We start from the raw sequence: 26,535 nt of genomic DNA, 5'->3' as shown, positions 1-26,535 counted from the left end.
GCCTGCACAGTCCACCAGGAGAAGGAAGACTGGGCAGACAAAAGAGGCAGGATTCGTCTAACTTAAACAGCTCCTCCTGCTCCAGCTCAGCCATCAGTGACATTCCTGTTACAGGCATTGCCAAGGGAAAAGGCTGGGGCAGCATTTTAGATTACCTTGCACAAGTCACCCGCCTTGCATGTCCCCCCGCCACACATCCTTGCTAAACCAGAAGTTTCCCACATTCTTATCAAGCAGAAAGCTCAGGCTTCTGCAATGGTTCTTCCTTTTAATGTGCAGGCTGATTTCCTTCGATGCATTGTTCTGTTTGCCATGCCATTAGCTTCAAGGGCTCTGCGATTCTGTGCACAGATTATTTTCAGACAAGAGAAATGGCCACTTAGGTTGATTATATAAAGGAGTGGTGATTTTTCATTTGTACAGTATATAAAAGAACAGATGGGGCATTTAAATAATTGGCACTTAAGCAGATACATCAAAGCCACTCCACAAAACTCTTCTTACCTTAGTCTAGCAAAGAGGAACGTGCTTTTTATACAGACTAATACTGATGGTTACTAGAGGAAAAAAGTTGATTCTATAGTATCTATTGGGGGACTGCCACAAAATGGTAACAAATCCTACCTCCTTTCCTAATGCACCAAGGTCAAAATATATCCTCATGCTGTAATTACCACAAATACAGAACCTGTAGCAAAAGTACAGATTGAGCATGCCAGGAAAGTTGATTACAAATGTAACTAGTTTGATTGTTGCTTACAATACTAGGCCTAGTTAGATTGTGGGGACTGGCCAAACATTAACCCCTATGTGTACAAGTAGCCCATTGTCAGATGTGTCCTTCAAACAACATAGCTGTACTCTAATATGATGGTGCTATATGAGAACTAGCCTGATTGTGAATGCATTAAAATTAAGTCTTTTTTAACTGCTAATGGTTTAGATGGTATCCCATTAACATTTGGATTTAGTCACAAAGCTCTGAAACTTTAAACAGGATGCCAGGGTGGGGGAAAACCAGCATTTGTCAGAAAGTCACCATGGGCTCCAAGAAGATAATGTTAGCACCTCTCTCCACAACCACTAAAGAAACAGCAAATGCAAACAGATGGACATTGTTATACTAGTCAGCAACCATGACTTCATTCCTAAGCCACAAAAAAAAACTTTCAGGCTTTCCAGGAAAGGAAAATAAAAATAAATTATATAAGCCAGAACAGCAAGATATGTAAACTAACCACAGAACTAATTTTCCTGAAGTGGCCATGTTCCAGGTTTGATGTGGGGAGCTGTAAGAACTGTGTTGTCACTACTGTATCTTTAAGGCCTGGACCACTGTGTTTGGGAGGGGGCATCAGACTTTTCAGCTGCCAGTCAGCCATTGTTGCTTTGAGAAAGCAGCCAAGAAAGGAGGGGGCTTAGGTGCAGGTACTTAGAAGCTTTATATAAAGCTAACAATCGGGAAGAGTTTTACAGAGAACTTTCTCACTATGATAATTTGATTGTTAGAATGGCAAGCAGAAAATAAGCTATTCCAATTAAAGCCAGGGTAATTCACTTCAGACAATCAGTGGCTTATTGGATTCTCCAGCCATAAAGCTTGATCAGCAAGATGCAACTTGCTGTTCCTATGAAACAAGAATTGCTTTAATTTACAAACACACAAACAAGCGCTCCTTAAAATACATTTCTTTTTAATTTGGACGTTGATAGCTCTGCAAAATACTTCTCCCAGTCTCTTTTCCACAATTAATCATAAATATACTCGGACTCTGCACCCATGTTAGGTTTGTTTTTTTTTTAAACTTTTACAAGACTCAAAGACCCACCCTCCCACTTACTCTCCCCAAGAAGTCTCACCTTGTTAGTTTTCTTTCACCACAATGCAACATAATTAAGAGCATTTCCTCTTAGCTTAAACAGTTTCAGAAGAAAAAAAACCACAAGCAAATCAAGGCTTTAGAGAATAAAAGCTTCTCCTTTTCTGAATGTAAGACAATCCTTTAAAAAAAATTTCATTCCTTTGCAACTTTTGGATTTCAGCTGAAATATGCTTTATGTGAGGGGGAAAAGAGCCCCATCTGTCCCAAATCCCTCTCAAAAACATCAAGTCTCAGTGGTTTAGGGAACACATTAGGAGAGCTTCCTGATTATTAGATGACCCCAGGGACCTCCTGCAACCCCGGTTTCTGCATGTGGCCACCACAGTGTTTAAAGTTAAAGCCTAACTCTAATTGTCACACAAATGTCATAGTGATGGGTTTGGGTATCAGTGACAATATTGCACACTGCTCCAGAGGCACACAAACCAATAACAGATTAAAAGTATTTGCAAATTTAATTTTTGTTAAAAGGGTCTAAGGAGGCGTTACTGCAAATGGGCCTGATCAGTTTTAGTCTGGAAAAGAGAAAAACGCTTCATTCATATTTTGTGGCCACAACTGCCTTCTCTGAAATAAGACAAACCCCTCCCAGTACACAGGAGTGAGCCAGCAGCCCCTGTACTGCCAAGGCGCCTTATTCAATCATTGTCTCATCAGAATAATGGACCTAGACAAGACACTTCTTGCACCCACCCTGTCCTCTGGCTGTTATCGGAGATCATTTCGGCATTTGTCTTCTAGCCATTTTTTAACTCCACCGTTGCTTTCCATCAAGACCTACAAGAAGTTAAGTTCCCTCATCCTTCACCTTTTTCAGTATACCAGGTGGTTTCCCTTTAAGATGGAAACTTACTCCTTGCCTGTTTAGGCAACTTTTCCCAAATGTGTCTTGAAGCTGGGGCACAGCTAGGGTAAATAGGGCCACAGGACAAAACTTTGACTATTATGTCACCGAGCAAATTAAACCAGTTCATTTTCTTAAGCAAAATAAATCAAGTTCCCAATGTGGAATATACAAAGTGAGCCCACTGAGACCTGAATGCTTTCCCATTAAGGCTTAAACTATCAACTCAGCCTCTGCAAAATACAATACGGACACTGTGAAAAGGAAAAATTAGTTAAAAAAACAACTTTGCACTCCATAAGTGAAGGGCTTTGCTTTTTGATTGCAAGTGGCAAACATTCTTTAAAAATTATTTGCTCTGTTGGTACAAATCTCCCTTTTCTTAATAGCTTTTTTTTTTTGTATTAAATAAAACACGCAGAAAAAAGCAAGGTAAGTTGTCTCACAAAAGCCCTGCACGCATAGAGTATCATATTAAATATACAACTGATGCCAACTTTTAAAATGTCTTTTAAAAAAGCCTCCCCCCACACATACACGCACACACTTTGGCACACAAGCCTTAAGTTATTTCACTTGAACGTTTCAAAGTTGTAGGACAGCCACTGTTTTTTGTTGGTTTTTTTCCGCTTTGCCTGGTATAAAGGTATCAAGCAGTGATGTTGGTGTAGCACGAAAAGTAGGTACAAATGCTAAACAGTTCACTAGCATCATTTCTGCAATGCTGCTAAACACTTGTACCAGGACGATTTTTCCAAAGCTGCTGGTTGATTACATACATATATATAAAAAACTAATGTAGACATTCACAGTTTTCAATGTGAAAACAGTAAAATGTAATTCTGAATAATTGTGCATTTGCCATAGGGTCCTTGGGAAGAGGAACCATAAAAATATTTTTTTTTTTTATTAAAAGTCTTTTTTATTTTTTTACCCTTAAGTAAAGAGCAAATATACACTTAGTAAGCAGAGCTCAGATCCACTTCTACTGAGGGCCTGGAAGTCTTTACATTTAATCTATTCCCCGTGGCATATCAAGACAAAGGAACAGCTTGCAGCTCAGAAGTGGCTAGCGTTCCTGAGAGATCTGCAGCTCCGGCTAACCTCATTAGCCAGTATGAGCTGGAGATTCATTAGGTCTTCAAGACTTGTCTGTCTCAGCCAAATGCTTCTGTAGTGGACTCTGCAGATCAGCAGTTCTCTCCACCAGGCAAAGCCTCACTCATGCATTGACACGCCCAGGCTCTGGAAGTGGCAGAGCTGTCAGACAGAGCGACAAATGTGAACGGCCACAGTTCTTTGTATTTCAACCCATACTAGGATGTAACATGAAACCATAAGTGCTGAGCTTATGTTTTCTTATTACTCAGAGGAGAAGGTATTGATTCCAGCTAGGACCAAACTTCCAGAAGGGGGTCAGGAGGAATTTCAGTGATAAAGAAACTAGCTGTGCAAAAAGAAAGTGCATTTAAAGGTAGCTTTAAAACCAGATTAAAGATCAAATTGCCATTTGGCAGGAGGGAGACTCCCAGCTCCTGCAGCCATGCTCCTTGGGTCGGATGGGCTGACATTCATGCTTTCTTTCACAAGTCCGTTGGGCAGAAGAGAAGCGCGTGTCCCCCCATTCCGACAGGGACACCTCTCTCGTGGCAGATCACGCTCTCTCCTGCCCAGGTTGTTTTCACTTGGTATCATTCTGTCCGCCTGTCATCGGAACTCATAAATGGGTGCACTGTGCTCAGGGACATGAGTTAGATTCAGAGACTGATACCTAAGAGGAAGGAAAAACAGGGAAGATAATGACAAGACACAATGAGCCATTTCCCCTTTCGATCTTTCCCTGAGCTCTGCAGCTCTTCAGCTGCTTACACTTTAGGATCTGACCATTCAACTTCAGAATGGACGCAAACTCTAAAACGTGCCTCTCTGATTTAATCCTGATTTTCAGCCCCATCACTTTGGATTGTCTACAGCTGGTTGTATTTTGCTGCAATTCACAAGACACTTTTAAATTAACGTCTCCTGCATTCGTTACATCCGGAGAGAAAAAGCTGCACCCGCATCCAGGGCTCTCAAACTCTTAGACCGTTTCATTCCTCGCTGTGCAGACTTCCCACCCATTCACAATCACCTAACAGCTCTGGCCATTGCTTACTTTCCTAATATTGCTAAAAATACAGGGCTAATAGTCTTTTCAAGCTATCTAGCAAAGGAGAGCTCACCATGCGTCCTTGGCAGAGGCTCTGCAGACTAGGATGAAATGAATGAAACCTAACTGGAGGTTGTTAACAGCAGAACTGTTAGCTGGGAGAACACTCTTTGCTCTCTTTTCAGAAGGTCCTTGCCTGCCTCCTCCACAGATGCCTGCTTTTCAGTTGGTCCTACCCAGGGCAGATGCAGAATGTTGGGTGCATGGAAGCTCAAGTCAGAGAAGATGAGCAGAACAAGTAGTACAGAGGAGGCCAGAGGAGTGGCAAGACTGTATTGCTGTCATCCCCCCTCCCACCTCTTTTACCCTAGCATGGGAGCAAGTATGAGAGAGGCTTGTGACTTGCTAGTGCAGAGGACACAATCTTACCGAGCCCACAGGCAGCCTCCGCGCCACTGCTCAGGAGAGCACGTTGCTAGAAGCAATGCGCACCAAGGCTGTAGCAGTGTAGCACAGGCATGGCCAGCAGTTTGGCTCTGGAAAGAACCTCTTGCACAGTGGCTCCTCCATTCCTTCCCCATGAACTACAGAGATTTCTGGATAGTAAAGATGGAGCGGGGGATGGCTGTTCAGGAAGCCCGCACCTACTGTACGCGTGGAATTACTGAAGGGGTCAAGTTAGCAGCTACTCACAAGGCTTGACATCAGTTATTGGGATGGTGTTACCAAGATGGGGATATTAATATAAGGACAGCTCTAAAGCCAGTAAGAAAACCCTATTCACAGCATCCAACAGTGCCCACAAAGCCTCAGCATCCAGCAAGAGCCAAGTCCAGGAGGCAGCCATGAGCCCATGACTTTGACCTGCTGGTGAGCCCTGCAACTAAGCGACCGACACTGGGCATCAGCACACCATGCTAACAGGGCAAGCCGGGAAGGGAAACATCCTGAAAGTCAATCCTGAAGAGGTTAAAAGGGAATCGCCAGCATCACAGAGACAGTATTTTAATCTCAAGATGCTGAGTGTTCTTCGCTATGCTATCATGTGAAACAAGTCACGGCTTCCTCTCAACAGCGGGCAGCTGAAGAATGAGTCACTTGGGTAGCATACGGTAAGTATGATGCCAGACAAGCAGAAGGAGGGAAAGAAAAGCTTTTGACATGTAGCAATAGTATTTAGCAGTAATTCACCAACAGCTGCCTGACCTCTCCACTTCAGATCTTCTGACCTCGATTTTACTGTGCTCCATGGCTAGTGACAGGTATGTGAACGGGCAGAGCTGTCAGACAGAGCGACAAACGTGACACCACTTTTGGTGCTGGCACCTACAGCTGACCTAAGCACACACTGTGTAGAAACTCTCTCTCCACGCCAGCCCGAGTTTCAGATGCCAGGGGCTGTGAGTAGGGCTGGTAGACCATTGTAAGGTCCTGCATCCAATCCCAGGGCTGTGACGTGACAGGAGCCCAGACACTGCCAGCATCCTTCAGCCTGTAGACGGGAAGAAAGCTCCCCTTACCATTCTGAACTCCTGTGGTAGTAATAGCCCTCTATGGATGCTGCAGACTTCTGGAAGCTGATGTAATAAAACCCAGCAAAGGAAGCACCGCTGATGTCTTTGATCGTGTGATCTGGGACTAGGAACTGCTCCTGCACAAAAGGTAACAAGGGTTTGTATTTAAAATGGGTTTGAACCTTTGCCTCCTGGTAGTCCTGGGGTCCAGATTTGCACTTGTCATAAGTCAGAGGGGCCGGGCTCTGGAAACTGAGCAGAGAAAGATGCCAAGTGAGTATTTCATAGCGGTGAACTCATTTGAGTCACACCAGCATGGACCCCAGGACTATTCAGCACGTATATAGTGACCATTGTACTCTTTCACAAGAGCTCCACTACAACGATCTTAAAGGGACACTGTCCATTTGCAACCAACCTGTTTTAAAGAACACATTAGAAATCATTTCAGCTCTTTCACCTGCCAATTTGTGGTCTGACAATCACATTTTCCTATTTTTAAAGGCAGCGATTTTCTCCCACTGTAACAGCATGAAAGACCCACATAAATGGGAGGAAACAGACTTAGCTACCCAGTGGAAATAATGAAATTGGCTATGCAGTGTGTCAAAAACACACAGCCAAAAAAGTCTCTTATTCCTTCCAGCTACCTACACGTGTGGAGGGGTGCAGAATAACTTGACAGAAGTGCCATTTTTAAGATGTTTATGTCTCTCTCAAACAAGGAGGGATACATTCTTAGTGTTGCTCCAGAGACACCCTTCCTGGAATTTCATTCTGTATGCAGCACCCATGTGTTTCATGTTCTAAGTATTGACAGTTTCAGACCAGCTGGCTGGGGGACACACATCTACTGGGAGTTTTTTACCTTCCACCTCATGAAGACATAGTCCCCGTTCTTCAAATCCTCGTAATCAAAATCATCCGAGTTAAATGTTTTCGCATACTGGTAAAAGGCCTGGAATTTCCCCTGAAAGCACAGAAAACACAAAAATCAATTCCTAGAGCACAGCCGACTTTCAGTTAGCAGAGTTTATGAAGGGAAGAACGTGTTACCAGGTAAGAGTCTCTGGGAACTGCACCCTGCACTGGCAGGAATGGGAAATGGATGATCCAGTAGGATTTTTTGTTTTTATCCCCAAGTTTGGCAATTTATGATTTCTAAGCCATTGCATCACAGATTCAAGCCAGACTAGCTAGCCAACTCGCCTCGATCCAGGGCAGGCATCCATATCAAAACCACCACTGCTACTGGGCCCTCTGTGGCAAGTCACAGCAGGGGCACTAGGGCTGGAATGGGCCATGGAATCAGAACTCCCCGTGTTCTCTCCAGAGGTGGCTGAAGATTGCACCCTTACAGCTACTCCCCCTGTAACTGTTCTGTTGTTAAAGCAGTGGTCTCAAAACTTTTCAGGGTCTCCCCTCCCCCCAAGCCAGAGATGGGAGTGGAGCCATGGCTCCCAGGGTGGGGGAGGAACATGTACCGGGATAAAGGGGATGAGGCCGGGGGTGGGAGCAGGGCTGGGCCAGGCACAGAGCCGCAGCCAGGTGCAGGGCAGAGGGGGCTGCGTAGCGCTCCCTCCCTGCCCTCCGTGTGGGCTGGCCTGGGCCCTGCCACACCATCCCTGAACATTCCTCCGCACCCCCCAGGGGGGCCCACCCTACAGTTTGGGGGACCTCTGTGTTAAAGGTTCTCAGTCTCCAGGACTGTCAAGCTAGCACCTTTCACCAACAATAGAGAACATTTTTAATGTTAATGACAAAATTCAAAAATATTTGACTGCAGAAATCCAATGTCCCTTCATCCCTCCCTACAGGAGAGAGGCAGCTCCAATGTCTAAGGCCTGCCACAGTTTGTGAAATGACTTCAATCAACCTGCAAGTGAGACTGGGGTATAATCCGCTTCGGCTGCGAAACACACAGCCGCTCCTTATACTCGTTGGGTAGAGACATGAAACTCACTGCTGTGAAGATGGTAAGGGATTGGTGCCCAAGAGAGGCACACCAGCATACATGTGGAATCCATCCTCAGTGAGGAGAGAGAAGCCCCCCCCCCACAGGAGGGTGACTGGCAGAAATCCCCGAGCCTGCCTCTCCCTCAGCACAAGTACTATGTTCCATTAGGAACCGAGAGGCAGAAATTTCTCCTACTTAACTGGTATTGGTTGGTCTCTTCCACTCCACTCCCCCTAGGCCTTACTCCAGATGTGGTCCCATCAGCCAGAAGATTATCATCATTCGTTCTCAGGAACACATCTGGAGTAAGGCCTGGGGGGAGTAGAGTAGAAGAGACCAACAGCACTTGTAAAGTCTGCAAAGAAATCCTCCAGCCAAGCCAGGGAAGGTCAGAAATGACATTCCTGATCTATGGGCTTGTCTACATGGGTGATTCTTACATGGACATAGCAGCACAGATGTCACTGCACTGCTGGAAATCACTAGTGCTTCACTTGGGTAAAGAGCAACTTGTGCCAGGGGAGCTTCCCCCAGTTTCAAACCAGCTGAGTCATGCTGGTGCCAGTCACTTTTTTCACCAATACAGAGTGTCCACACCAGGGCTTTGCCCTGGTGCAGCGACATCAGTGGAGTTACATTAGTAGGAGTGAAAAAAAGGAAAGAAAAGAATCCCTATGGGAGAAAGCGACCAGGAGTAAAGCCTAAGGAGAGAACTTTTCAGGCTGTCTTTGTATATCAACAACAAAGATACACCACAACAAAGCCTTAATTGTTTTTTTTTTTAAATCTTTTGCATATCCCCTTTAAACAGGTAACATGCTTGGGTTGGTTTTAGATCTGTAGTTGGTTGCCAATGTGTCTAATTACCCAGTGTTTACGATCGACGTCTTCATCTGCATCCCATTTCCGTGTTAAGAAGGGGTGTTTTTTACTGATTATCTCCCCTTCAAAGAAAGTGGTAAGGGTCGGGTATTCCTAGGAGGAGGGTAAAAAAAGATTAAAGATTAAGGAATTTTGCCAACAACAAAACAAAAACCACAAACCCGGGTCCTGTGTAGGAGAGGAGAGACACTCAGAAAGAAACCTGACAATCTGCATGTTAAACCAGTCATCTTGCTGAATGCCTGAGAGGTCAGCTGTTAATACAGGCAGGTCCTACATGAAAGGTGTGGAAAGAAGAACTTCAGGAAGATCTGGCTTGTCTGGAGGTTTGGGGCAACAAAGATACACACACAGCCAATTAAACGGTGATGGCAAAGTCAGGTCCACTTCAGCTCAGCCCTTGTGAGCTGCTATCAAGTTAAAACAATTTTTAATTAAGTTGCTACAAAACCATTTATACTGGGTTTACACTGTGTAAAAAAACAAAGGAAAGGGGTTAAAGTACCCAACAGGCTTCTTAATTATGGGCTCAACCTCACAGACCTTCATACCTTTAGCCAGAAATCGGAGCAGAGGCTGCCCTTCACTCCCATGGAGTATAGAAAAGGAGTTTAGTAACACGTGCTCACCTCTGTAAGGCCTTTAATCTTCAAGTATCCACAAAGATAGGAGTTTTCCATATCCACATGCTAGGACAGAGAGCACAAAATCTGTAAGTGTGTGTATCCAGGAACAAGATCCCTAAATTGGCTCAATGCACTTTGGTCTCAGCTCTGTTAAGGATGGTATAGAACTGCATTGCCCAGCTTTGTTCATAGGTCATTCACGTTGATCACACAGTGGTATCTGGGCTCAGGAGAGAATCATTTAGGGGTATCCACTTCACCTTTTCTGCAAGCGGGCTGGGGAATGACTCATGTGCTTTCAACTAATTAATAATATGTTCTACAAAATATTTGACAAAGATGGGTAAGCATCCCCGTTTTACAGAAGGGGAAGTTGAGTTGGAAGTGAAGTGATTTGCCCAATGTCACAGCACATCACCAGAGCCAGACTTCCTGATTTATCTGTCACCCTCTCTAACCACATGCTACCAGCAATCTAGACATCTGCGAGTGACAAGAACAGAGGGAACATCCTCAAACAATCAGATCTTTCTCCCGTGCCACCTGAAACTCTGGTTTCATCCTTGGCTTTGATGGCGACTGTTAGTAAATCTGTCTCTCATCACTTCCATAACGTGACCTACCCCAATGAGTTCTCTCTACTGATCTGGCACTAAGGCCTGGTCCCTTCTAAACAATCCCATCACTGCTGCACACAAGAGCCTTCTCTGGAATATATGCCATCCAGAAAAGTCTGCATGTACCTCTCTTCAAACTGTATCTTAACACATACCTGTCTCCCATTCCCAATGCCTTCGTTTCTCCCCCGCTTCTGACTGAATGTTCCATTTACTTGCCATGCAGTGTCTAGTTACTGGGATACTTCCATTTCTAGAAACTTCTGCTCAGAAATCCACAAATCACCAGATCAGCTCTCAAAGCCAAATGAAGAGTTTGAAAAACCCTGACTCAAAAGCAAAGATGCATCTTTCCCATCTGTAGCAAATTAAGTGCAAATATTTCACTGCGCTTATGCAGAATAATTGTAGTTATCCGCCTCTCCGATGACATGCAAAACATCAGGGTTTAAGCTAAAGGACTGAGTATTCTTTGTGGGGAAGAAGAGCTGTAATGAAGCTGATCAGCCATAGGAGGACTCCATTGAACCTAGCTGTTCCAGGTCACTCTTGTGCTGTTGACAAATGTAGCACTGTATGTGAAGGTTGACAGTGTGGTTTAAATGCTACTCGTGTCTGCTGACTTTAGGACTTTGACATCATTCCACAACACTGACCAATGTGTCAGGCTGCATCATAGCTCTTGTTATTTAAACCTCCAGATCGTTTGCAATCCAGTTGGAAACAGAGCTGTAACATGCAGCATGTTTTATTGCAAGAGTGTATCAGATATCTGGCTTGCCACTTATACACCACCCTGCATCTCACCAGCTCTGCCCAAAGTGATCATGCCAATGCCTACAACTAAAAATAAAGCACAGAGAAACAATCACTCTAAATAGGAATGGGAGGGCTGCAGGGACAAGTGCTCATTTGAAGAGATCCCTGCAGCACAGCTGGGCCCAACAGCTGCTCTTGCTACACTCTGTTCCAGGACTGATTGCTACGGTTTGCTCCAATGCCTGGTCTACACTTACAATTTATCAACCTCACTGATGGCTGTGAAAGAATCACACCTGAGCCCCATAGTTGAGCTGACCTAGTTCCCAGTGTAGAAGCAGCTAGGCTGACAGCCTAAGTCGGCAGAAGAATTCTTCTATGTCTGTACTTCAACCATTACAGTGGCATGCTGCACTGCTTCAGTGTAGATCCTCACTACAGCGATGGGAGGGTTCAATCCACCTCCCTGAGTGGCAGCAGCTAGGTCGATGGAAGAATACGTCCATCGACCTAGCACTGGGGGTTTGGTCAGCTTAACTACATCTCTCTAAGCAACACAGCTGAGTCGACCTAACTTTTACTGTAGACTTGGCCTCAGCTACTGCTGCCTGCAGAGGTGGATTAACTACAGCAACAGAAAACACCCGAGTGTTGCATTAGGAAGGGCCCACACTATGGCACAACGGCGTAGCTGCAGCGCTGGAGTAGACATGGCCGTTGTTCCCTTGTCAGCGTGAGATCCAAAGGCTTCAGAGCCAGAACTAGACGTGCAGAGATGGTGAATCGCAGGGCTGGGGAGCTGAAGTCCCAAGGTGAGTCCCACAGGGCCAAACCACCTGCGGTGGCTGGAAAACCCGATGTCTGGGGCATCTTACGCCCAGATGACTAATATCAAGTAGTTTCCTCCCCAGCCCTCCTGATAGAGGCTGGCCTGGCATGCAACTGCCCACTCAGCCTATTACCAACCCACTCAGCCAATCCCAGCTGCTTGTTTTTTCTTCCTCAACTGAAGCTGAGGGACGAGCCCCCAGACTAGCAAAGGGTTTCGTTTATTTACTACATTCTACCCCCGTTACTCCATGAAGGACGATGAGGAGACATCATTTGCTGAGCAGATTGGCTCTAGCTCATGCAGGGGCACTCTGGGGTGGGGGCCTGGTGGGTCCCTAGAGAGGTCTCACCTGCCTCGCCCAGCTCAGAGGTTGTTCTTGTCAGTATTACAGCTGCCCTTGTGTTGTAGGCCTGGATTGGGGGAGCCACCTCACAGGTGCTGCTGGCCCAAGGTACATTTAGAGCCATGAAGGCCTTTGCAGGGTGGGAAGGGTCCCTAACCTCCCCTCGACATCCACCTCACAGGCACTGATCTCTGAGAATGAAGTGTCCTACAGGCAGGGGTCTCAGACAGCAATAGGTCCTGATCTGAGGGAAGGGGTGCCCGGGGAGGGGTGTGTGTCGCACAGGTGGGTGTGTGTTTTGGGGACAATGTAGATCTCAGTCTCTGCAAGAGAAGGAAGGGGGCCCATGTGGAAATCTCAAGGAGTGGAGGTTGCAAACAGAGAGAGGGAGGGAGGTATTTTAAGAGCAAATATTGATTGTCTAGATGTTGGATCCTGATCTCTGTGAAATGGGGAGGATTAGGGAAAGAGGTCCCCATGGGGTGGTCTTTGGGGGAGGGTGCTCAGGGGGCAGTGAGTGCTTGGGCTCAGGGGGGCTGAGGTGCATGGGGGTCCACACTCTGGGGAATAGGCATCATTCTAGGGAGACCCTGGTAAGGCAGGGGGTGCTCAAGAGGATCCCCAAGAGCTGCTCTAGGAGAACAGGTGGGATCTTAGGAGAAAGGCCCCAAGAGGCAACACAGGGAGTACTGGGGCAGATCCGGGGCAGGGGTGTTTGCTCTAGGGTGGACTGAGGTGCCCCAGAAGGGAGGATCCCAAGGGGATGATCCCAGAGGGCACTCTAGGGGGAAGTCTCTGGGAGGGGAGTAGAGGGTGCTCTAGGGGGGACCCCCATGGGCAGGACCTCAGGGGGTGCTCTGAGGGATCCCAGGGAGGGGGCACTCTAGGGGGACCCAGGGGAGGACCCCAGGAGGCAGCAGGAATGCTCTAGGAGGTCCCCAGAGGAGGGGTGCTCTGGGGCCCCCAAGGGGAGGACCCCAGAAGGAAGTGGGGGGCGCTCTAGGGGGGTCCCTGGGAGGGAAGCAGAGGATGCTCTAGGGGGGTCCCCAGGGGGGACCCAGGGAGGGGGCACTCTAGAGGGGTTCGGGGGGGACCCCAGGAAGGGATGCAGGGGGTGCTCTGGGGGGGGTCCCTGGGACAGGAGCAGAGGGTGCTCTGGAGGGTCCCTAGGAGAGGGGACCCGGGAGGGGGCACTCTAGGGGAGAGCCCCAGGAAGGGATGCAGGGGGTGCTCTGGGGGGGGTCCCTGGGACGGGAGCAGAGGGTGCTCTGGGGGGTGTCTCCAGGAGAGGGGACCCGGGAGGGGGCACTCTAGGGGGGGACCCCAGGAAGGGATGCAGGGGGCGCTCTAGGGGGGTCTCTGGGACGGGAGCAGAGGATGCTCTGGGGGGGGTCCCTAGGAGAGGGGACCCGGGAGGGGGCACTCTAGGGGAGAGCCCCAGGAAGGGATGCAGGGGGCGCTCTAGGGGGGGTCCCTGGGACGGGAGCAGAGGGTGCTCTGGGGTGTCTCCAGGAGAGGGGACCCGGGAGGGGCACTCTAGGAGAGCCCCAGGAAGGGATGCAGGGGCGCTCTAGGGGTCCCTGGGCCGGGAGCAGCGGGTGCGCTGGGGGGGGTCTCCAGGAGAGGGGACCCGGGAGGGGGCACTCTAGGGAGAGCCCCAGGAAGGGATGCAGGGGCGCTCTAGGGGGTCCTGGGACGGGAGCAGAGGGTGCTCTGGGGGGTGTCTCCAGGAGAGGGGACCCGGGAGGGGGCACTCTAGGGGAGAGCCCCAGGAAGGGATGCAGGGGGCGCTCTAGGGGGGGTCCCTGGGACGGGAGCAGAGGGTGCTCTGGGGGGTGTCTCCAGGAGAGGGGACCCGGGAGGGGACACTCTAGGGGAGAGCCCCAGGAAGGGATGCAGGGGGCGCTCTAGGGGGGGTCCCTGGGACGGGAGCAGAGGGTGCTCTGGGGGGTGTCTCCAGGAGAGGGGACCCGGGAGGGGGCACTCTAGGGGAGAGCCCCAGGAAGGGATGCAGGGGGCGCTCTAGGGGGGGTCTCTGGGACGGGAGCAGAGGGTGCTCTGGGGGGGGTCTCCAGGAGAGGGGGCTCAGCGGGGCGGGGACGCTCTAGGGGGGTTCCCGAGAGGCGGGGCGGGGGATCCCCGCGGGGCTCACCTGCATCACCACCTCCACCTCGTAGGCGTTGCCCTTGCTGCGCTGCTGGCCGCGGAACTTGGCCCCGCTGTAGAGCAGGGAGGTGGCGACCCCGGGCTGCGCCGTGTTGATGGGGGGCGGCGGCACCAGGCTGGCGGCGGCCCCGCGGCCTCGGGCTCCCCCCGGGCAGCAGCACTCGCTCCGCACCGGCATCTCGGGGGGGTCCCCGGGCGCCAGCGTGACACGGGCTGCGGGGAGCCGGCCCGGCCGCCTTACCGACCCGGGAACTCGCCGGTACCCCCGCCGCCTGGCTCAGGGCCTCCCAGCGGCGCCTCCGCACATGCTGATTGGCCCAGCGGGCGCTGCGGGGGGCGGGACGACCTTCCCATTGGGCTATTGACGTCACGTGGGCGGCTGCAATGCCCCCTGGGACTCGTAGTTTCCTTTAGGCCCCAGTGACGGTGCACTCGGAGGGACAAACTAGCGATTATGATGCTGATTGGACGTGGGTGAGCAAGATGGCGGCGCCCAGAGGCAGAGAGGTTAGCCGAGCAGCGGGGGTGAGGGGGAGGCAGCTGTTCCTCAAGCCGCTTCCGTGCGGCCCCTACAGGGAGCGGGAGAAGGGTCCAGAGCCCTTATATGCTCTGTAGGGTCGCACAGGGGATTCCGTGGGGGTCTGTTCTTCTGTCTTTGGGGCCCACTGATCCCGGCTGGGGGTTCCTTGGGGAGCCCATTAATCCTGGCGGTGGGCTCTTGGGGGGGGGGCATTGATCCTAGCAGGAGGGCTCGGGGGGGGGGCATTGATCCTAGCAGGAGGGCTCGGGGGGGGGGGCATTGATCCTAGCAGGAGGGCTCTGGGAGGGGGCATTGATCCTAGCAGGAGGGCTCTTGGCGGGGCATTGATCCCAGCTTGGGGGGTGAGGGGGAAGCCATTGATCCTGGTGGGCGGTCCCAAGTCATTAGGAGCCTAGGTCTTTAACAGGGCCAGATCGTCCCCATCTAGCCGTTGCTCGCTGCCTCCCGAGAATGTGGCGCAGTTGTCAGCGGCTGTTCTACGCCAGGCCGCCCCAGACCCCACGGCTGTGCCTGACTCCTCCTGTTGGGGGCCCCAGCCTTTCACTGCCGGGCACGGCACGGACATACACCCCGCCGACAGGTGAGGACAAAGCTGGACAGCGATCCTGCTGCACACACGGCAGATTTCAACATGCTCGTTTCCAGATTGCAGGGATGTTTGTCCGTGGTGGATTTAGCCAGTCCTAAAAGCTGGCTGCGACCACAGTTTATGAGAGGTGCATGATCCCCTATTTACAGAGGAGGGCTCTGGCTTGTGGGGGCCCCAACTGAACATTTGTAGCAGTAGTTGTGGAGACCCAGGTATTTCAAGCCTGACAATGAACATTTATTATTCACATGTGTGCAGGGCACTGCAGAGGCAAAAGAAAACCACATCCCTGCCCCATCCAGCTTGAAGTCTAATGCCTTATGCCTGCTGCTGACAGTGTGTGAGTGAGTCTGCTGCTGTGCCTGCCAACGGCCGCACAGATGCAGCACGTGCTGCCAGTTCTATTTTAGGTACTGCTATTACCTCAGTCACCACGGTAGCTGAGTACCTCACGTTGTTTAATTTATTCCTTCTCACAACCTCCCAGTAAGGCTAGGCAGGGCTGTGATTCCTCACTTTATAGACAGGGAACGGAGGGAAAGAGAACCTGAGGTCACACACAAAGTCTGTGGCAGAGTAGCAAATCAAATCCAGGTCTCCAGAGTTACAGGCTAACACCTCCACCACTAGTCCATCCTTCCTTAGTCGTAGAAATGGCGCTTTAAACATCTTTCCCATGTGGGTTCAGTGGTTTCTAGAGGATGGTGAAATTTGACCCTTTGTTTCTCACAAGCCAAGACCCTGAACTTGCAATGAAATGCATGTCCTGGAGCCCCATTAAAACAGGACTAGGGGGTGTGTCTTGTTGCAGGATGAAGGCCATGGGCGCATGCTTGAATAGTCCTAACAACACGGCGTTCTTTAAGTCCCTTGATCCTGCAACTGTCTTGGTCTGGGCAGACTCCCTTTGCCTTCACTGGGACTCTGGAAACCCAGGGGCCTGCGTGTGCAGTCAGATGTAGGAAGGGAGCCATAGTCCAGGCCCAGTTTGTCACTACCGTAAGGGCAAGGGTTTGGAGAGGTAGCCCATTCTCCCTGCTTTGTGTGGGAAATGGAGCCAGGTGTCTGTCTGTCTGTCTCTGTAAGTGGTCCAGTCCTGTGTTAACACAGACTCAGATCTGGATCCACAGTACAGGCACGTAGCTCCCAGTTTGGAACTTATCATCTGCTGTTGCTCTGCATGTCCTCAAAGAGCCTGTCTTCCTATGTTAATTTATTACTACATTATAAAGCCAGATGGAACCACTGTGATCATCTAGGCTGGCCTCCTGCGTAACAAAGGCCCTAGGGTTCCCTTGAATTCATTCATTAATATTGCCTGTGGTTTTTGTTTGGAGCAGGGAATACGGTGGGTGTGACGGCTATCAGTGCAGGGATCGAACTGTTACATGTGGGCACAGTCAGGGAGTTAGCAGCTGCTGTTCATGCCATTTGGAAGTCTAATGGTTGTGCCTGGCAACAGTGCAAGTGCCAAATGGAAACTGCTTCTAAGACTGGGGCCTGTAACCCCTAGCGGTATATTTGCTATTGCACCAGATGGGCTCCTGGGCATAGCAGGTGCAGCTGGGAGGGAGATCCTCAGTTTAAAGGCCTGGGGAAGAGCAAAGAGATCATTGCTCCCCCAGTATATTAAATTGCATGCTGCAGTATGCCTGGCATCTATGTGAACACCCTCAGGAAATGGGTTCATGCGTTGTGGGCAATGCTCCTGGATCCAGCCGGAGGGCATTCAGGGCAGATGACAGGCTAGCTTGTTGCTGTAATTTAGGGGCTATTGTTGAGTCAGGCACATCATTGGCTGCCGTCTGAAATCACACCCGAGGGAGCTGTTTTAAAAGCTGGCTGGATATTGGTGACCCACCTAAGCTACACAGGAGTTGTAGCTCCTGCTGATCGGAGTTGCTGCATCACTCCAGCAGGTGGAACAGCTTTGACCAGCTGAGCAAAGCTCCTGCCAGGTCACATAACTTTTGTTTCCAAGACTGTCTGGAGAGCTGGTCGACTGACCCAGAGCTAGTTTAATATTCAGTCTGGCAAAGAGGGGCTTGGTGGTAGGGATTGCACCAGCCTGTATTCCAGGCCTGCTCTGTGCCTTCGTGTCTCACATCTGTTTAATATTATCATCTGTCATGTTTATTAAAATAGTACCTATGGGCCAATCAAGGGTGCCCCCACTGTGCAAGGTGCTGGACATACACAGAGTAGCAGATGGTCCCTGCCCCAAAGAGTTTATAGTCTAATTAGACCAGACAGATGTGAGTGGGGCAGGTAGAACAGTCAAGCAGAGTGGACACTGGGGTGACAGCAAATGACATGTTAGTGCCATGTTTTGTTTTTTTGTTTTTTGTTTTTTGTGGTGGGTTTAGTTAGGAACGTATCAGCTAACTGGAGAGAAAAGGGCAGGGAAGGGGAGAAGAGGAGATGTGAGGCCGGTGTGGAGAGAAACAGATGAAGAGACTGGGAGAGCAGGTTGGAGAAAACAGCTGATCAGCACTGGGCACAGACAGTCCAGTCACAATCACTGCAAATTCTCTCAGTGTCCTGCTTTGGCTTTTCTGCCCTGATCAGCTGCAGTCTCTGGCTCCTCCTCCCTACAGGTGTCCCCCAAGGCCACCCGGTGTGAAGGAGGAGAAGCAGCACCTGGTCCTAGTGCCCCCAGAGTAAACAGCATTTGAAAGCTGTATGTAGAAAAAGATCTGGAGTGCGTAATATGCCAACACCGTATTCCTCTGTTGAAATACACAGGAGAAGGATTGCTTTTGGGAGGGAGGGAGTGGAAGAATGGTGCTGTAAGTTGGGTGTCTCCCTTCTACCTGGGCACAGGTGGTGCTTAGAAAGTGGGTGGGGAGAGGGGCTGAAACTAGAGTGGATGACCCAGATGCATCCCTGGGGTGACTCTTTGGTTTCAAAGGGCTCACAGCAGGGCTGAGCCTGACACGTTACTAAGCCAAATGAGCCATAACACACCTGTCGATGTCATGCCCATTGCTTTGTGTATGGGTGCCGCACAACAGGCATGAGACTACAGCTGGGCCCGGCGTGCTAGAGGGAAGCAGCTGCTCTGCTTAAAGAGGGGCCCCTGGTTCATGGTGAGCTCCCAGGACAGGCCTCGCCCCAAAGCCCTGAGGCAGGTCCAGAGGGACTCGGGCACATGGGCTTGTGTGGAGGGACTCTGAACAAGCTAGGGAGGGAGGCCAGCTGTGCCATGCTCAGCACTGCCTTGTCAGATCCGCAGTGGGTGGGGATGAGGAGAGGGGCTTGACTGTTGTTCTCACTGCTTTCTGAGTAGATGTAATTTCCCCCCCAGAAAGGAAGAGGTTTTACCAGAACGTTAGCATCTCCCAAGGCGAAGGTGAGTGCTTCTGCCAGGAGTCTGGTGGGGTGTCCGATGCATGGCCCTTTGTGTAACAGCCGGGCACAGGGAAGGGTGGTTATGGAACGTGGGCTCTGCCTACTGGCAGTTGCTGGCCAGGCCTGGAAACCAGACCTTGGGAGCCAGCTTTGTCACAAACCTGGTTTGCCCTTTCCCCTTGGCTGGCAAAACCATGGGAAGGGAAATGGCTTCCAAGAATGGTTCTTGGGAATTCTTTTCTGGTAGAGCAGGGCCCCATAGACCTTCAGTGGGGAGACTCCTGGGCCAGGTGTATCACTGGCGTTGCCTGGGCATGAGTTTGCCCTCTTCAGCTTTATCTCTGAATCTGTCCCCTGCCTGGGGGTTGCACGTGGATCCCGCGTGTGCTTTACCCTGGAATCCCGCTGGGTTTCTAATCTGATCCCCCAGGTGGCTTTGAAATAAACCTTGACCACAGGAAGCTGAAAACGCCCCAGGCCAAACTCTTCACTGTCCCCAGCGAGGCCCTGGCTATTGCTGTTGCTACGGAATGGGATTCCCAGCAGGACACCATCAAGTCCTACACCATGCATCTGGTGAGCCCCGAGGTGGGAAGGAATCTAACAAGTGGTTTTGCGGGGGCCACTGCTATGGACAGCCTCATCTTGGATAAAGGTGGAGCATAGCATGCTGGGAGCTGTAGTCTGTGCAGGCCCCATCTCTGAGCTAAATACATAAACTAGATTGATGTATAAAGGGGCTGAGTCTAGCCTTTTTTTTTTTTTTTTTTTTTTACACTTTCTTGGCTTTTGCCTGACCCACAGTGCTGGGGCAAAGCGTGCCTCACCCGTTAGCAGCTATTGGGTCTAACCCCAGGGTTAAAAACTGCCCCCTAACATGGGCCAAATTCCCATGTGAATGGGACCTGACTCGCCGCTGGAAATGCTTCTCATCCAGATTATTTTACCCCAAGGCCTCCAGCATGTTCCCATCCTGTCTCTGCTCACAGGAGCACTGTCTTTATGGGCCTGATCCAAAGCCGGGAAGATTCCCGTCGTCTCCAGTGGGCTTGGGCTCATTAATCTCCCGGGCTAGGCTTTGCATCACTATCCCTTAATCTGTCGCTAGCACAATAAGGATTCTTCAGCTGTTGTCTGGGACCTTGTAAAATCAGAGCTGCCGCCTCCCCAGCACTCTGGCTGGTGTAATTGCCTTTTGTTTTGCAGACCACATTGTGCAACACAGTTTTGGACAACCCATCTCAGCGAAACAAAGATCAGCTAATCAGAGCAGCTGTGAAGTTCCTGGAGACAGATACTGTCTGGTAGGAGACTGACTGCACTTGCAATTCACTAGGGAAACCTCTGGCTTAGAAGCCAGGCCAGTCTCATTGCATTATTATGGATTATTACATCTTCCAGCTGGGCAGACCGGAAGGGTGACTAGAGGTTTGGAAACGCATTAAGCTGGGCGACTGGTTGGCACAAATACAGCCTTTGGAACAGATGCCCTGCCTTGAACAGTGCATCTGCCCTTCTCTTTCTGTAGAGGTACAGCCCCTGCAATGACCCCAGTGTGTAGTACGTCCCCTTGAGCCTAGCAGCCCATGCGGATCAGAGGACAGGCCCCTTCTGAAAGGGGACCAGCACAGAGCCACTCCTTAGGGGTAGTGAAGCACAACTCACTCATAGTGTCAACCCGTCTTCTCCAAACTCACGAACCCCTGGGAGACTTCACCACCTGCAAGGGGGGGCCAGTTCAGGCCTGGCGTGATGGGGTTCAGCTCCATTGAGACTTTGCCCTAGGCCTGAATTGCTCCCCACAAGATGTTGCGGTCTGTAAGAATTTGGAAGTGCAAGAGCCTTGGATTTGGCTTTAAGGAGCATGACATTTTCCGTGCTGAGCCTTAACACCTGGTTTGCTCTAGAATTCCTTTCTATTCTATTTTATTTTTTCACGGAACCCATGGGCCTGCCTCGTTGAATTCCAGGAGCTCTGACCAAGGGATCGGAACTGTCTTTGAAAAGTGCAAAGAAAAACTTGTGGCACCGAGTCTCTGAGCCCAGATCAATTAACTTGGGCTCATGCTGTGGGACTACAAATAGCCGTGTAGACATTCGGGCTGGAGCGTGGGCTCTGGGACCCTTGCCCCTTGCCAGATTTTGTGGAAGTGTTTTTTAAAACAGATAGCTAACAAGTTTGTGCTTCAGGGGTCAGTGCCCCTACTCTGACCACTGGACAGCACTTAATCCCACTGCTGATTTAGGGCCTGATCCAGGGTGCACTGAGGCTGACTGCCGGCCCATTTGATAGCAGACAAGTAAGTGGCCTTCCCTGTGCCTCGGTTTCCCCATCTGTAAAACTGACTCACCTTTAGTCAAAGTGCTTTGTGGCCTGTGGCTGCAGAGGTCTCTCGTGGTGTGAAGCAGAGCTGAGGGCTGGCACTCAAGCGGGCTGTGAACAGCCCACACAGTTATTTCAGGAGGACACAGGCACAGACCTGGAAGTGATATCACAGCATCAGGCCCTACATTTGGGCAGGGCTGTTGGAGCAGCATCTCTCCTTACAGGGATCAAGAGCTGGCTGGTTGTCTGTCCAGCAGAGGGCTCTCAATCTGGGGGGAGGGTTGTCAATGGAAGCTCTTCCTTTCCTTAGCCGGCAGCATCTGCTCACTTGAAGCTTATGGTCAGTACCTGCTCTTCAAATACTGGGCTCCCCTTGCCATCACTGAAAAAGGCTTAGCTGCCCGGTGGGTTTGCTCCATGTACTGTGTGAAGAAGGCCAATAATTTGTTGGTGAAGGTTGTTTTCTTGTTGCAATGTTGAAGCTACCGGGTGGAGGAACCAGCCGGCCTAGTAGAACTTCAGAAGAATGAATGGGATCCCATGATCGAGTGGGCTGAGAAAAGGTAAGAAGTCAAAGATTTTTCCCTTCTCATTGCTAGCTGCCCTCTCTGTGGAATTCCGAGGGTGCTCGTCACTGCACTATCGGTTGGGCCATGGAAATGGGGTAATGAGGAGGCGTTGGAGGGCAGAGACTGTACCTAAGGGGTGTCAAGTCTCCAGCAGTGAGGAGCTGCTGTTGGCCAGTCTCCAGCATGATGTCTTGGTGACCCCTTCACTGTGTGTCTCAGCCCATTGAGAAGGAAGGGAATTAGGCTTGTAAATTCCATAAGCAAGACCAGATGTTGCTGCACATGCAACATTGCACTGACTGGCTCTGTGAATGAATTAGAGTGGTGCAGTGTGGGTAGGAAATGTCCCCACATAGACCCCGAGGGGAAAAAGCAGGTATAACCCCAGCTGACATCAGTGAGGGTCGTACCTGCTCTCGCCAGGGCTAAATTTAGCCAGAGTCTTGCTTCATAATAATACTGAGGCTCCCGTGTCTCAACGACCAATTGTTTGTCTGGTACCATCTAACTCATTCCAGGTACAACGTGGAGATCGGCTCCTCTACTAGCATCATGGGACCCAGCATCCCAGCCAGGACCAAAGACACTTTCACCAGCCATTTGGCATCTCACAACATGTGGGCACTGCAAGGTACTGAGGACAACTTATCTGGTGTGTCCGTCCATCCAGGGTACACGAAGCACCATTCACATATATGCCCTTTCCTCGCTCAGAGCAGCAACCAGCACAACAAAAATGTTTTGGGGAAGGAAGAGAGACTTTAAATCAATGGGGGAAAACAAAGGGGGATTGTAGTTTAAAATAAATAAATCCAAGCTAGACCTTTAGCTCTGTATGGCAGAGGCTCTCTCTTCACTGTACAGTGTCTTGTTGTATTAGGCCCTGATTCTCTCAGAACTACTGACATTTTTTTCCCCCTTAACATGACATTTTCAGGTGATTTCGGTCCAAAATTTAGGCGGTTACCAAGAAAAGGGGTTTGAAACCCCAAGTGCACAGAAACGATTTTATGGTTTCGTGACTTTCCCCCACCTCCACCCCAGTAAACGAAAACCCCTTGAGTTTAGATTTAAAATGTAAGAGCTGTGGTTATTGGCAGCCCAGCTGTTCTACTCTTGTGCAACTGAAGGAGATCCAGAAAGTGAATGTGCCTGGAAACAAAGGTGAAACTAACTAATCTGTTCTCATTGCTCATCCTCCTTGAAGTGCAAGATGCAAATAAACAGTAAAAAGCGCCCAAGACTTTAAAAATTCTTTCAGGTCAATGGTAAATATTTTAAAATGGAGTTTTACCCCAACACATCCCCCCTTTATTCCTTGTGTCATTCTCCTTTCAAAATAAAGATGTTTTAAACAAAGCAGACTAGAAACCCACCGGAATCCCTGGCTACCTCGTCAGAAGACAATAAGCGAGACCAAATTCTTAATAGAAAAGTGTGCTCTCTTCTGATTTCAGGGCCTCCTCAATCCTTCCTGCAAACAGTTCTGGTCACCTTTTGTTTACAGCTTGTGTTTGGGGTAAGGTCGGGGATGCTTCTTTTAGTTGGTTGGTTGGTATTTTGGCACATCTGTCTTCAGCTGGGGACAGCAAGGCCCCAGGCCCCAGCTGTTGTATTCCTGGGCAGTCAATTAACTATTGATCCCAAATCTGGCCTTGACTCTAGCTGATCGCTCAGCTCAGATTGAGCATGATTCATGCTTCTTTGTCTCCTCCCCTTGCCTTGAACATGGGCCTGATTTTCAGTGGTGCTCAGCACCTCCAGCTGTCACAAATGCTCATCATCGCTGCGGATCAGGACCCTTTTTCTCTATCTCCCTCTCCTAGATGGTTGTGCGTGTTCTCTGATCTAATCCCCAGCTCTTCAGTGCTAAGATGTGAGCTCTGCCATCCTGCAGAAGAGAATCCTTCCAAATTTGTACCCAGTGGTGTGGCATTATTACGTTATAAGGGTGTGTTTCAGAATGAGAGAAAGCGGTTTGCAGTCAGAGATGCAGCCATTTGCATCACAGTAACAATGGATCCTGATTAGCAACGGAAATTTCATGTGTTTATTAACTGTGGACTTGACTCTGTAGAGTGCATTGATCCAAGGTGTGGGGGATCATCTACCCGTCTGATCCTGCTGAACATGTTACGCCTTGGCTGCACCTTCAGAAGGTGTGAAGATGCTGACGTGATTTTGTATAAATAACTGTGGTTCATGTTTGATTTTTTCCCCCCTCCCAGGTATAGAATATGTGATCACACAGCTGAAATCTCTGATTCTGTCCATGGGACTGATTGACAGACACATTCCGGTAGAGAAAGCCGTGCAGCTGTCTCGCCTGGAGGAAGAATACCAGGTAAATTATGTTCCAGAGCAACCCTATCATTCAAATAGCGATAATCTCAGCATTACAAGCGATCTCCCAGCACAAACGACTGGCCACAGATCTGCCTGCTATTACAGGAGACGTTCACTCCGCCAGGCTGCCTCTGATCAATACGGTTTGAATGTTCAGCCACTCAATTCACGTGATGAACAGCCAAAGGCGCTCTGAGTCCAACCTGCTGAGGGCTGGACTGCTGCTTTTCGGCCCTCCTCCAACCTGCAGTGCAAAGCCCAAGGATGGTCTTTATTCTGTGTATTGGCCAGGCCTAAGCACTTTGCCAAGGACTAAGCTAACGCTAACATGATTGTTGTGAACAGAAAAAGCTCTGTCCTTGCACAAAACCATCCTTGACCCAAAGTCCAGTGAAGTTAATGGAAGTCTGACTTGAATGAGCTTTGGATCAGGCCCTAATATGTTGCCTTCTATAGCCCCTTTCACTTGAGGGTCTCCGAGCGCTGGGCAGGCACTGGTTAGTGAGGCGTTGGTGCCACTCCTGGGAGGTATTAGCTCTGTTTTACAGACAGGAAAATGGAGGCCAAGAAGTCCTGAAGGCCAAACCTGTTTCTAACTAACTCTTGAGTGAGCTGCTTATTCTCTCTCCTCTCAGATCCAGCAGTGGGGCAACGTGGAGTGGGCCCACGACTATGACCTGTACGAGCTGCGTGCCCGCACGGCCGCTGGGACCCTCTTTGCTCACCTTTGTTCAGAGAGCTCGACTGTAAAACACAAGCTGCTGCAGGACTGAGGCTCTGGGGAGCGACGCGTCAGGCAGAGCTGGAGAATGCCCAGTACAGATTACAAATGCAGCCTGGTGGATTGGAGCCATTGGCCGGCAATCCGCGCCTGCCAGTGTGGTGACTTAGCATTGCGAGGGCCATGACTTTATACTGATTCCTAGCGGAGGCGTTTCGTCCTAGCTTGGCTAGTGCTGAGGGTGCCGGTGACCCTTAGCAGCCCTGGCTTTTGTTACAAAGGAAGTACAGTCTGAGCTCCCTTCAGCCCCAGTGAAATGCCTTGTCCCTGGCAGTTGCCACAGGCTGCAGCTCAGCCAGTGTTTATGCTCACTCAGAGGGGTAGCTAGTCTACATTCTACCCTTCAAGGCTCCCAGCCGTGGGACCAGCACCCCAGCAAAAGGGCTTTGGTAAGGCTAGGCACACGCTCCAGCATAGGTCTCACCTTGGCATCTGCCTGCCCATGGCCCATGTTTGTTGCTAAAATCCAAAGTCATATCCTTGGAGCCAAGCCCCAGCTGTACCTGTTCCTCACCCAGTAATGGGCTTCTGCCCCTGTGCAAAGCTAGGCTCAATCCCAGTTTGATTAAAGGCGTCTCCTGCTAGATACTGGAAGCCAGTGCGTGTGGTCAGTTATTTTATACTTCCCCACCGCACTGTGGGATGTGCGCTGCCTCTCTGCCCAAGAGCGCCCAGACAGCAGCAGAGCCATCACTGACTGACAGCTGTCTGCTTCCTTGCCCGCAGGCTTCGTCTGTGTCCCTGCCTGAGGATCTCCATGCTCCGTGCTCTGTTGCAGGCACCGGTCTGGCCGCCGAGGACTGGACAGGAGCTCCCCCTTGTTTTTGGACTCATTCTAACTCCCCAACTGTCTGAGGCCCTGATCCTGCAAAGGCTTATGCACATGCTGAACTCGGAGCAAACCCACTGACTTTGGTGGGACTCCTAATGCATAATATGTATTGAGCAGGCACGTATGACTTGTGGGATCAATGCCTATGCCTCACCGACCAGGCCTGTGCTGCAAAGTTCTGATCTAACCTGCCTCTCTCCCCGAAGTTCAGGGGTGTTTGGTCCCTGGGCTTTCATTTAGGCCTGTCTCTGAAGAATTCAGACTCTTAAAGGAAAAGAAAATGTCAGCTGGGCAGTTGTTATGGAAACCTCCTATCAGCACGATCACCCTTGGAATCCTCATTTAGAATCAGCTTTGTTTCCAGTTAACACGCGGGGGAATCAGTAGCGCCAGCACTTTCATGAGTGACCGCAGACTTGGGGCCCCTTCATTTCTGGGTGCCCAACTACCCGTGTAGAGCTTGGCCTTCCAGAGGGGCTGAGCACCCGCAGATCCCATGGGTTTCAGTTGGAGCCACGAGTGCTCAGCTCTGCCGAAAAGCCAGAGCCCATGTGCAGCCAGTCGGTGCCGTTTCCGGGGTTAGCAATGACCAGAGGAGAGCCCGCTCTCAAACCAGCCCAAGGGAGGA

At 50.1% G+C, this 26,535-nt stretch overlaps 2 protein-coding genes across 7 annotated transcripts; one reads left to right on the top strand and one right to left on the bottom strand.

Moving 5' to 3' along the window:
* Positions 1 to 1,064: 1,064 nt before the first annotated feature.
* Positions 1,065 to 14,937, bottom strand: GID4 (GID complex subunit 4 homolog). Of its 2 annotated transcripts, XM_039490259.1 has the most exons (6): positions 14,559 to 14,934; positions 9,859 to 9,918; positions 9,215 to 9,322; positions 7,259 to 7,360; positions 6,397 to 6,527; positions 4,176 to 4,498 (listed from the first exon to the last, which is right to left on the bottom strand). In XM_039490259.1, the coding sequence occupies exons 1-6, from the start codon at positions 14,748 to 14,750 to the stop codon at positions 4,435 to 4,437; spliced, it is 657 nt and encodes a 218-aa protein (XP_039346193.1). In that variant the 5' UTR covers positions 14,751 to 14,934; the 3' UTR covers positions 4,176 to 4,434. The 2 variants fall into 2 exon arrangements, with proteins under 2 accessions (XP_039346194.1, XP_039346193.1); XM_039490260.1 differs by lacking the exon at positions 9,215 to 9,322 and having other exon boundaries at positions 1,065 to 4,498; positions 14,559 to 14,937.
* Positions 14,938 to 14,983: 46 nt separating this feature from the next.
* ATPAF2 (ATP synthase mitochondrial F1 complex assembly factor 2) lies at positions 14,984 to 26,294 on the top strand. Of its 5 annotated transcripts, none has more exons than XM_039490257.1 (9): positions 14,984 to 15,079; positions 15,520 to 15,693; positions 19,010 to 19,054; positions 19,484 to 19,629; positions 20,260 to 20,357; positions 21,862 to 21,942; positions 22,467 to 22,579; positions 24,177 to 24,292; positions 24,930 to 26,294. In XM_039490257.1, exons 2-9 carry the CDS (start codon positions 15,564 to 15,566, stop codon positions 25,065 to 25,067), a joined length of 867 nt encoding a protein of 288 aa, XP_039346191.1. In that variant the 5' UTR covers positions 14,984 to 15,079; positions 15,520 to 15,563; the 3' UTR covers positions 25,068 to 26,294. The 5 variants fall into 5 exon arrangements, with proteins under 5 accessions (XP_039346191.1, XP_039346192.1, XP_039346190.1 ...); XM_039490258.1 differs by having other exon boundaries at positions 14,989 to 15,079; positions 15,541 to 15,693; XM_039490256.1 differs by having other exon boundaries at positions 15,061 to 15,079; positions 15,509 to 15,693.
* The last annotated feature ends 241 nt before the right edge of the window (positions 26,295 to 26,535 follow it).

This window comes from Mauremys reevesii, linkage group 10, assembly GCF_016161935.1.
Source record: "Mauremys reevesii isolate NIE-2019 linkage group 10, ASM1616193v1, whole genome shotgun sequence".
NCBI lineage: Eukaryota > Metazoa > Chordata > Testudines > Geoemydidae > Mauremys > Mauremys reevesii.
Note: the sequence above shows the minus strand (reverse complement) of the source record. Positions and strands in the feature narration are given on the sequence as shown.

What these genes read in the sequence shown, in the direction of transcription:
- GID4 (XM_039490259.1), bottom strand. Translation starts at nt 14,750, where the DNA reads ATGCCGGTGCGGAGCGAGTGCTGCTGCCCGGGGGGAGCCCGAGGCCGC. An exon ending in AGGTGGAGGTGGTGATGCAG is followed by an intron (nt 9,919 to 14,558) that starts GTGAGCCCCGCG and finishes TCTCTGTCCTAG; the next exon opens with CATGTGGATATGGAAAACTC. An exon ending in ACGTCGATCGTAAACACTGG is followed by an intron (nt 7,361 to 9,214) that starts GTAATTAGACAC and finishes CTGTGCTTTCAG; the next exon opens with GGGAAATTCCAGGCCTTTTA.
- ATPAF2 (XM_039490253.1), top strand. An exon ending in GACATACACCCCGCCGACAG is followed by an intron (nt 15,694 to 19,009) that starts GTGAGGACAAAG and finishes TTTCCCCCCCAG; the next exon opens with AAAGGAAGAGGTTTTACCAG. An exon ending in CTGGAGACAGATACTGTCTG is followed by an intron (nt 20,358 to 21,861) that starts GTAGGAGACTGA and finishes GCAATGTTGAAG; the next exon opens with CTACCGGGTGGAGGAACCAG.